This window comes from Salvelinus fontinalis, chromosome 4 (genome assembly GCF_029448725.1).
Source record: "Salvelinus fontinalis isolate EN_2023a chromosome 4, ASM2944872v1, whole genome shotgun sequence".
Classification (NCBI taxonomy): domain Eukaryota; kingdom Metazoa; phylum Chordata; class Actinopteri; order Salmoniformes; family Salmonidae; genus Salvelinus; species Salvelinus fontinalis.
In genome coordinates this window covers 17,602,852-17,612,874 of record NC_074668.1, presented here as the reverse complement: position 1 = coordinate 17,612,874, position 10,023 = coordinate 17,602,852, and the positions used below count along the sequence as shown (strand labels likewise).

The window sequence follows — 10,023 nt, the reverse complement described above, 5'->3', positions numbered from 1 at the left end:
TTCCACAATTTTAAAAAGTGTAAGAACATTTTGGTCTGTTTTTTAATAATCTTTTAATAATCTCTTTATAGTAATCATAATATTAACATTAGTATTATTAGATTATAGGCTACTCTTATGGGATTTTATTTGCCCCATCACTAATACTATTATGTCCACCCTTTTTCCTCTCGGAGCGCGTGAGTTTCCTGATTGGCACCGGCTAAGGGCGCACGGATGTGTTTAGATTCTCCCTTCCCCTTTCCTGTAATCCTCACCATCCATCCCTCCCCTTCCCCCGCGACGGGTCCGTAAGTGCCTGAATGCCATGTGATAATAGAGCGAGACCTGCAGGGGTCTCTGCGCCGCTCCAGCCTTACAAAAACGGCGCGGGGTGGCCAGAAGAGCGCACACGAAGAGCACTAGGCCCGAAGCGAGGAGCATCACCAACCCCTTGCCCTGTACTGTCGCAGAGACTGCGCAAGAGACGGACTGTATTTGATGTGTTGTACTTTTACGCGCGAGATGAACGTGTAGGCTAAGTTAGTGTGCGCCTGTGGAAGAAAAAAAACACGATTCTTCAAGGAAACCTTTTGGTGCTTTTTGTGATCCGCATCTTTGGGTAATTCCTCTGGAGAGAACATGACCAGAGTCTGTGTCTGTGTTTGCCTGACTGACTCACCTAGGATCTTCCATGTACACCACTAAAAGAAGAACAACATGCCAGGAGATCAATGATTTTGGAGTCTCCAAACTTTGGAAAACTCTGACTCGCGCAAAGTCACTCATACTGACCAAAGACTAGCAACAATATTCAGGCGCCCTCAACAAACAATATACAGCTTATGCTATTGATACATCATAAATAAGTAACCAAAAGCATGCCTCGTCCGGGGAAGAACTCGTACAGCGACCAGAAGCCGCCTTACTCTTATATCTCTCTGACAGCCATGGCTATCCAGAACTCCACCGAGAAGATGCTCCCACTGAGCGACATCTACAAGTTCATCATGGACCGATTCCCTTACTACCGGGAGAACACACAGCGGTGGCAGAACTCTCTGCGACACAACTTGTCCTTTAACGACTGCTTCATCAAAATCCCCCGGCGGCCCGACCAGCCGGGGAAAGGCAGCTTTTGGGCCCTGCACCCAGACTGTGGGGACATGTTCGAAAACGGCAGCTTTCTACGCAGGAGGAAGCGCTTCAAACTGCTGCGCGCTGAGCACATGGCCTGCAAGAGCTCCCCGATGATGCACTATTTCCACCACCAGGGAAAGCTGAGTGGAGGACATCATGAGCACCAAGGGCCCGCCGCGGCAGTGGGAAGGCTCCCCCACTTCCAGAGCTACGGTAGCATCAACTGCGGACAGTCCGGCGGCTTCAAGCACCCGTTCGCCATTGAGAACATCATAGGTCGGGACTACAAGGGCGTGATGACGAGCGGGCTGCCCATCACTTCGGTAATGCAGCACCTGGGCTACCCTGTGCCCGCGCAGCTCAGCAGTGTGGTCAACTCAATGTGGCCGCACGTCGGCATGCTGTCAGATTCCATGAGCGCCATGCCCATACCAGTCTCCTCAGAGTACGCTCCTTTTGGCGTGTCCATGAAGGACCTCTACCATCACGCGAGCGGACAGACGCTACCCACCATGCCCGTGCCCATCAAACCGACCCCTTCTGTGGGTCCGATGCCCGGTCTTTCGGGCCTTCCGCCCGGCCCATCGCATCTCTGCTCCCCTTCATCCTTGCTGGAGAAGAATGGTTCCCATCCTTTGGAGGGCATGGGCAATCCGATACACCCGGCTCTCCTGCTGCCTTAACCTGACAAAACGTCAAAAACTCGATTCTGTATCGATGAGGGAACAAACAACATAAGGGGCAAGAGCAGTATCTAAAATATTAATCATTTAGCCTATAGTTGTCTAAAAGTTGAGCAGGTATGGTGACCTGTGAAGGAATTCAGACAGTAGTCCTATCATTCAGTGATGAGTTGGCTACCACGCATTTCAGCATAATTTGTTCTTAAACCATTAGCACATTGTGAAGGCATTTGCCACATTAAAAGTGGCACTGAAATACAATCAGGAATTGACCCAAAGAGAGTTTTGATTTAATAATCATAATTAATTAAATAAAAATTAAATAAAGGAAGATCAAAACTTGCTGCCTCAGTTTTTACATGTTTGAGTGGATAATGTAAATTGTTTTAAAGTTTTTGTTCATTAGATTTAATTGAATCTAATGTGTAGTTTAATAATAACACAATGTATATGGACTGTTGTTATTAGCACGTAAGATAAATGTTATAACTGTAAAATAACATTATTTATCTTAAGAGTTTTATAAAGAACTTTAAACGAAATACATAATCTGTCATGAGTTATTGTGTTAAGTTTTTATTGGAATGATTTGTTTGAATTATCGAGACGTTTTTTTCTGATGTTGTTTGCTAGTTTTCATTTAGTGTGTGACACCTCGTGCGAAAGTCATGAGAACAAGTTCAACTATTTTGCACCTTATTAGGCCTATAGGCCTACACACGATATTTCAGGTTTCAATTTATGGGGTTACATTCAAGCTTATTCAAACTCATTCACGCTCTTGAAAATGTTGTAATACAAACAAGAAGGCAAATGTTTGCTTTGAGGGGTATCGTGATATTCACAGAGCTCGTCACGAAGCTGAAGAGTAGTTTATGCCTTTTATAGTTATTGTTAGGTTTGAATCATCTACACATAATCACACACATGGGCGAGGGCAATAAAGCGCCAAAAAAACGTTCTGACTCGCGCGGAACCTTACCCAAATGAAACCGTTTATTAACAAGTGATTTCACAGTTTTTGTATACAAGCCAACGTCCCACATATTGAATTATATTGAAACAGGCTGTTAGACTATGCTAACATCAAATATCATTTTCCGAATATTGTTGTAACATGTAGCATATAGGCCTATAATTGGAAGCTCTAAACGTTAATTATCAAATGAATTGGTTATTCAATCTGTCAATCAAATTCAGTTTTTGCAAGAACTCAAGAGGTAGCACTGTGTGTGTCTGTGTGCATGTGTGTGTGCATGTGTGCCTATGAGTGTGTGTGTGCCACAAAAGATGGATAGGGGGTGGGGGGTATTATATATCTCCATAACTTCAAAAGCGGGCATTAGATGAAGTTTTCTTTTGTTTTTCTCTTTTCAACATAATCCCACCTTTGAAGTCCAGGGAGCAGGTCCCCTCCAGAAAACAAAGGGCTTGGTACTGCCCACTGACAGTGACTTACTTTCAGGCTGTCTTCCTGTTTAGCATGCCAAAGGCAACCATAACCCATGCCATTGTCACACCAGCCTCTGAACAAATAATTGAGATGCACAAGTGGAGGAAAGACGTGGGAGCTAGGATTGAAATTGGTCTGTGTCATTATTAACGAGGTCTCTGTCACACAAACACACACACATGCACACACACTCTTTTCTTTCAAATTGTATTTTTTAGAATTCATCTCTCTTTCTCTCTCAAGTCATATCAAATTCAAGAGACAAAAGACACAGAGGTATGAATCTGAATAGGGCTGAAAGTGAGATTATGACATTTTGTTTGCACAAGGCAAAAACTTTATTATATCTTATAAAAACTGTTAGCATGAACTAAATTGTATGACATGAATATGAATCTAACTTTTGTTCTGTGAAAATCTGTTAATCATGAATAATATGACTGTTAAGATGAATAAAATATGAGGTCAGGGGGTCGTTGCTGCGCGACCCTCCCAAGCATGATGCTCCAGTCTTGAATAGGAGATGAGACATTAACCATAATTACCCAGACTCCATCGGGCCAGGGTGACAAATTCTACATGCGTTTTTTTAATGACCAACAAGAACAGACCATCATAATGAGCAGCTTAATTCATTAATGCTCTCATTCATCCACACACACACACACACACACACACACACACACACACACACACACACACACACACACACACACACACACACACACACACACACACACACACACACACACACACACACACACACACACACACACACACACACACACACACACACACATATTAAGCAGAGCATAGATATGATATTCTCTGAAACGGATTGTAAATTTTAGTATAATGGGTAACATTGCATGAGAGAAATTGAGTTTATTGATAAAAACATATAATTGCATTGATAGATTCATTATTTAATCCAGTAGCATTCAGGGTGAACAATGAGATATCTCTGTGCCACTGCTGCAGTCATCTATAGTCAAGTTAAACCATCAGTGCAGACATAAACGAACAGGTCTACTCATCCACACAGGCTAAACTATAGAGAAAAGGGGTGTGTTTGAGATTGACTATATTGCAGGTGGGGATTGCAGACTACCAAAAAACCACAATGAGCCGTCATTTAGGATGTGAGGTGATTTGTAGATCATCAGTTAGTCTGCGTTCGCCAACTGCAATGTAGTCATTCTCAAGCATGCACAAAGACCCTTGGACTGCAGCAGTGCATTTTTTATCCCTCTCTGCACAAACTCGTCGCTTTAGAAGACAGGACAGTAGAGAACGAGACCCCACACAAGGGCACAAGGGCTTCACTATGTAGCAGCACTAATGAAATTATAATATTCTTAAGAGGTTTCTTTTTCAACTAGAATCTTCAGTGCCAGAAGAAGTGTGAGCTCAGAGATACATCTCAGGACCTTGAAAGAGCAACTCCACTGTGCAACTGAGAAACTTTACACACTCGATCCACAACATTAGAATATATCAAAATGCTGACATTTAACCACTGTAATTATGTCACCTACAGTATGCTGACGTGCTACTTACTATACATGTCACTCCTGACAGACTCCTGCAAGCCTGAGGGCTAGCACACTACCACCTGTGCCATAAAGGGCCACACATCTCTTGCCAGAGGCCGTAGAAGTACGACCACACACAAGGAGGCTACTCTTTTGTTGACCAGGTAGTAGTAGTACTATGCACTCCAATAGCTTACATCTGTACACAGCTGTCTTCAAAGCCAGCCTTACAGACTGCCTGAAAGAGTTAGCCTCATCATGCTAACATACGTGATTCACTGCTAGCGGGCGCTGGGTGTATGGACCACAGCTGCTACCACTCGGTAATGGCCGCCTCACCGTCTGTACCACACCAGCCTCTTGACGGTGGGGATAGTTGGCACGTGTCTGCTGCCCGTGGAGCCAGCCAAGCCTGACCAATGAACAGCTCACCTAGGCAGCATTAACCATCTGCCCAGGAGACAGAGAGAAGCTGTCAGCGCTAGCCCTATAAATGGCAGGTCACCTAGAGAGAACCACAGATTACAATAACTCTCTCTATTCATTGTCTCTCACTCTTTGCCCCACCTCTTCTCTTTCTCCAACCCTTTCATTCCCCCTCTCCGTTACGTCCACCCCTCTTTCCTCTTGCTCTCAATCCCTTTCTCTTTTAAGTTCTCTCTCACTCTCTATGATTGAGGGTGATTCAGTGCTCAGAGGGTCTAGCTGCCCTCCTGGCTGAAGTAAGCAATCTCCGTTGAACAAGTTCCTCTGACGCAGCTCATCCAATCTCCATTCTGCTGTCTGCTTTAATGGTTCACATTATTTTACCTGATTAGACATTATTACTCTTTATTATGGATTGCAAAAAGAGGTTAGGGGGCATTCTTGTTGGCTTCTGTCCAAAACTCTCTCCTCTTTCAATCTTTTCTCCTCTTTCATCTCTCACTTTCTCACATGGAGACACAGTCCAGTCGGAGAAGAGGTCCCAGAAACGTTCCAACCTTTTGAGGAGGTTAAGGGGGGAGGGGATTAGCGCTCATATTCTTATTTATGGCCTCAACAATAGAAACAGAGGGTAAAGTACTCAAAAAATACTGAAAGGACAAAGTCAATATTTTTATTTTCTCTGTATGAACGATTATAGTTTGAACAGTTACATTTAAATCTGCTGCTGCCTACTAGACTTTCACACATGGGTTGTATACATTAGACAAAACAGAAAACAGAAAAAAAACTGCCTGAAAACGTGAGGGACAATCTGTGCTCATTTTTGTTATCCGTTACAAAACCTTTTGCTACGGTGTGCCCTAATGAATATGACCATGACCTGATTGAGCAGGTACACTGTTCCAGCTATTTACCTTCCCATCCCCATGTCATTACCCACCTCAGGGGATGTTAAGGATCTATAGTTGGATGTCTGACCGTCCGACTGAACCACAGCCCCTTTGTCCAGTAAGAGAGTAGAGGCAACAGGACTCTCCCTACCTAAGGCCACATATATGGAGTTACCAGGCCTGCGGGGAAGGAGGAAAGAGAGAAACAGAGAGAAGAATCAGTATGTATATTTCTATGATGTCGGTTTTAGATGTTTATATACAGGGGCGTCATGCACCCCAAAAATCTGAGGGGGCACAAATTAGGTGAGGATGGCTTTTTCCTGCAATCGAGATCCATGATCATTCTGCTTAATTCTATGTAAAAAAATAAGTATATTTTACTCCATATCTGTGTATCCCTCTGACTGGTGGTTATTTATTTATATATGTTTACCCCCTTTATATATGTTTACCCCATCTTGTCTCATCGCTGCAACTCCCCAACACGCTCGGGAGGCAAAGGTCGAGTAATGCATCCTCCGAAACATGACCCGCCAAGCTTCTTAACTCCCACCAGCACCAATGTATTGGAGGAAATACCATTCAACTGATGACCAAGGTCAGCCGGCAGGCACCCGGCCTGCCACAAGGAGTCATCAGAGTGTGATGAGCCAAGTAAAGCACCCCTGGCCAAACCCTCCCCTAACCCAGATGACGCTGTGCCAATTGTGCGCCGCCCTATGGTACTTCCTATCACGGCCGGTTGTAATACAGCCTGGGACCGAACCCAGGTCTGTAGTGACGCCTCTAGCACTGTGATGCAGTGCCTTAGACCGCTGCACCACTCGGGAGGCCCTGGTGGATATTTTTTTTAAGAAACTAGATAAGCTTCTCTGCATCCCTGCAAAAATCTTGGTAAAAGATTGAAATGAATGTGAGTCTTATTCAGTAAATTTGATGGTTGTTTATTATCTAATGTGTACCAAACCTTGCCTGCTGGCATGCCAGCAGAGATAGTTAGACAAGCCAGCTTCTTGGAAGATAGTTATGAGATTGGGAGATTGGGAACCTATCTGGGCTAGCTAAAGCCAACTTGCCAGGTGGCTAGTAGTAGGATTACAGAGAATAATAATAATAATAATATACAGTACCAGTCAAAAGTTTGGATACACCTACTTATTCCAGGTTGTTTAAATATATTTTTTTACTATTTTCTACATTGTAGAATAATAGTGATGACATCAAAACTATGAAATAATACATGGAATCATATAGTAACCAAAAAAGTGTTAAACAAATCAAAATATATTTTATATTTGAGATTCTTCAAAGTAGCCACCCATTGCCTTGATGGCAGCTGTGCACACTCTCGGCATTCTCTCAACCAGCTTCATGAAGTACTCAGCTAGAATGCATTTCAATGAACAGATGTGGCTTGTTAAAAGTTCATTTGTGGAAGTTCTTTCCTTCTTAATGCGTTTGAGCCAATCAGTTGTGTTGTGATAAAGGTAGGGGTGGTATACAGAAGATAACCCTATTTGGTAAAAGACCAAGTCCATATTATGGCAAGAACAGCTCAAATAAGCAAATAAGCAGTCCATCATTACTTTAAGACATGAAGGTCAGTCAATCCGGAACATTTCAAGAACTTTGAAAGTTTCTTCAAGTGCAGTTGCAAAAACCATCTAGCGCTATGATGAAACTGGCTCTCATAAGGACCGCCACAGGAAAGGAAGACCCAGAGTTACCTCTGCTGCAGAGGATAAGTTAAGTAGAGTTACCAGCCTCAGAAATTGCAGCCCAAATAAATGCTTCACAGAGTTTAAGTAACAGACACATCTCAACATCAACTGTTCAGAGGAGACCACATGAAATCAGGCCTTCATGGTCAAATTGCTGCAAAGAAACCACTACCAAAGGACACTCATAAGAAGAAGAGACTTGCTTGGGCCAAGAAACATGAGTAATGGACATTAGACTGGTGGAAATCTGTCCTTTAGTCTGATGAGTCCAAATTGAGATTTTTGGTTCCAACTGCCGTGTCTTTGTGAGACGCAGATTATGTGAACGGATGATCTCCGCATGTGTGGTTCCCACAGTGTAGCATGGAGGAGGAGGTGTGATGGTGTGGGGGTGCTTTGTTGGTGGTACTGTCAGTGATTTATTTAAAATTCAAGGCAAACTTAACCAGCATGGCTACCACAGCATTCTGCAGCGATACCACATCCCATCTGGTTTGTGCTTAGTGGGACTATCATTTGTTTTTCAACAGGACAATGACCCAACACACCTCCAGGCTGTGTAAGGGCTATTTGACCAAGAAGGAGAGTGATGGAGTGCTCTATCAGATGTCCTGGCCTCAACAATCACCTGACCTCAAACCAATTGAGATGGTTTGGGATGAGTTGGACCACAGAGTGAAGGAAAAGTAGCCAACAAGTGCTTAGTATATGTGAGAACTCCTTTAAGACTGTTGGGAAAGCATTCCAGGTTAAGCTGGTTGAGAGAATACCAAGAGTGTGAAAAGCTGTCATCAAGGCAAAGGGTGTCTACTTTGAAGAATCTAAAATATATTTAGATTTGTATAAGACTTTTTTGGTGTCCAAACTTTTGATTGGTACTGTATATACAGTTGAAGTCGGAAGTTTACTTACACTTAGGTTGGAGTCCTTAAAACTTGTTTTTCAACCACTCCACAAATTTCTTCTTAACAAACTATACTTTTGGCAAGTCGGTTAGGACATCTTCTTTGTGCATGACACAAGTTATTTTTCCAACAATTGTTAACAGACAGATTATTTCACTTATAATTCACTGTATTCCAATTCCAGTGGGTCAGGAGTGTACACACACTGAGTTGATTGTGCCTTTAAACAGCTTGGAAAATTCCAGAAAATTATGTCATGGCATTAGAAGCTTCTGATAGGCTAATTGACATCATTTGAGTCAATTGAAGGTGTACCTGTGGATGTATTTCAAGGCCTGCCTTCAAACTCAATGCCTCTTGACATCATGGGAAAATCAAAAGAAATCAGCCAAGACCCCAGAAAAAAAAATTGTAGACCTCCACAAGTCTGGTTCATCCTTGGGAGCAATTTCCAAATGCCTGAAGGTACCACGTTCATCTGTACAAACAATAGTACGGGACCACGCAGCCGTCATACCGCTGAGGAAGGAGACGCGTTCTGTCTCCTAGAGATGAACGTACTTTGGTGCGAAAAGTGAAAAAATCAATACCAGCAGCAAAGGACCTTGTGAAGATGCTCGAGGAAACAGGTACAAAAGTATATATATCCACAGTTAAACGAGTCCTATATTGACATAACCTGAATGGCGGCTCGGCAAGGAAGAAGCCACTGCTCCAAGCGCTCCATAAAAAAGCAAGACTACGGGTTGCAACTGCACATGGGGACGAAGATCGTACCTTTTGGGCAAATGTCCTCTGGTCTGATGAAACAAAAATAGAACTGTTTGGCTATAATGACCATCGTTATGTTTGGAGGAAAAAGGGGGAGACTTGCAAGTTGAAGAACACCATTCCAAACGTGAAGCACAGGGGTGGCAGCATCGTGTTTTGGGGCTGCTTTTCTGCAGGAGGGACTGGTGCACTTCACAAAATAGATGGCATCATGAGGGAAGAAAAGTATGTGGATATATTGAAGCAACATCTCAGACATCAGTCAGGAAGTTAAAGCTTGGTTGCAAATGGGTCTTCCAAATGGACAATGACCCCAAGCATACTTACAAAGTTGTGGCAAAATGTCTTGAAGACAACAAAGTCAAGGTATTGGAGTGGCCATCACAAAGCCCTGTCCTCAATCCTATAGAAAATGTGTGGGCAGAACTGAAAAAGCCTGTGCGAGCAAGGAGGCCTACAAACCTGACTCAGTTACACCAGCTCTGTCAGGAGGAATGGGCAAAAATTCCCCCAA

At 43.3% G+C, this 10,023-nt stretch overlaps 1 protein-coding gene across 1 annotated transcript; it reads left to right on the top strand.

Annotated features, from left to right (window-relative positions):
- Positions 1-321: 321 nt before the first annotated feature.
- On the top strand, positions 322-2,168 carry LOC129852766 (forkhead box protein B2-like). Its single transcript, XM_055918427.1, has one exon. The coding sequence runs from the start codon at positions 861-863 to the stop codon at positions 1,800-1,802; it is 942 nt and encodes a 313-aa protein (XP_055774402.1). The 5' UTR covers positions 322-860; the 3' UTR covers positions 1,803-2,168.
- The last annotated feature ends 7,855 nt before the right edge of the window (positions 2,169-10,023 follow it).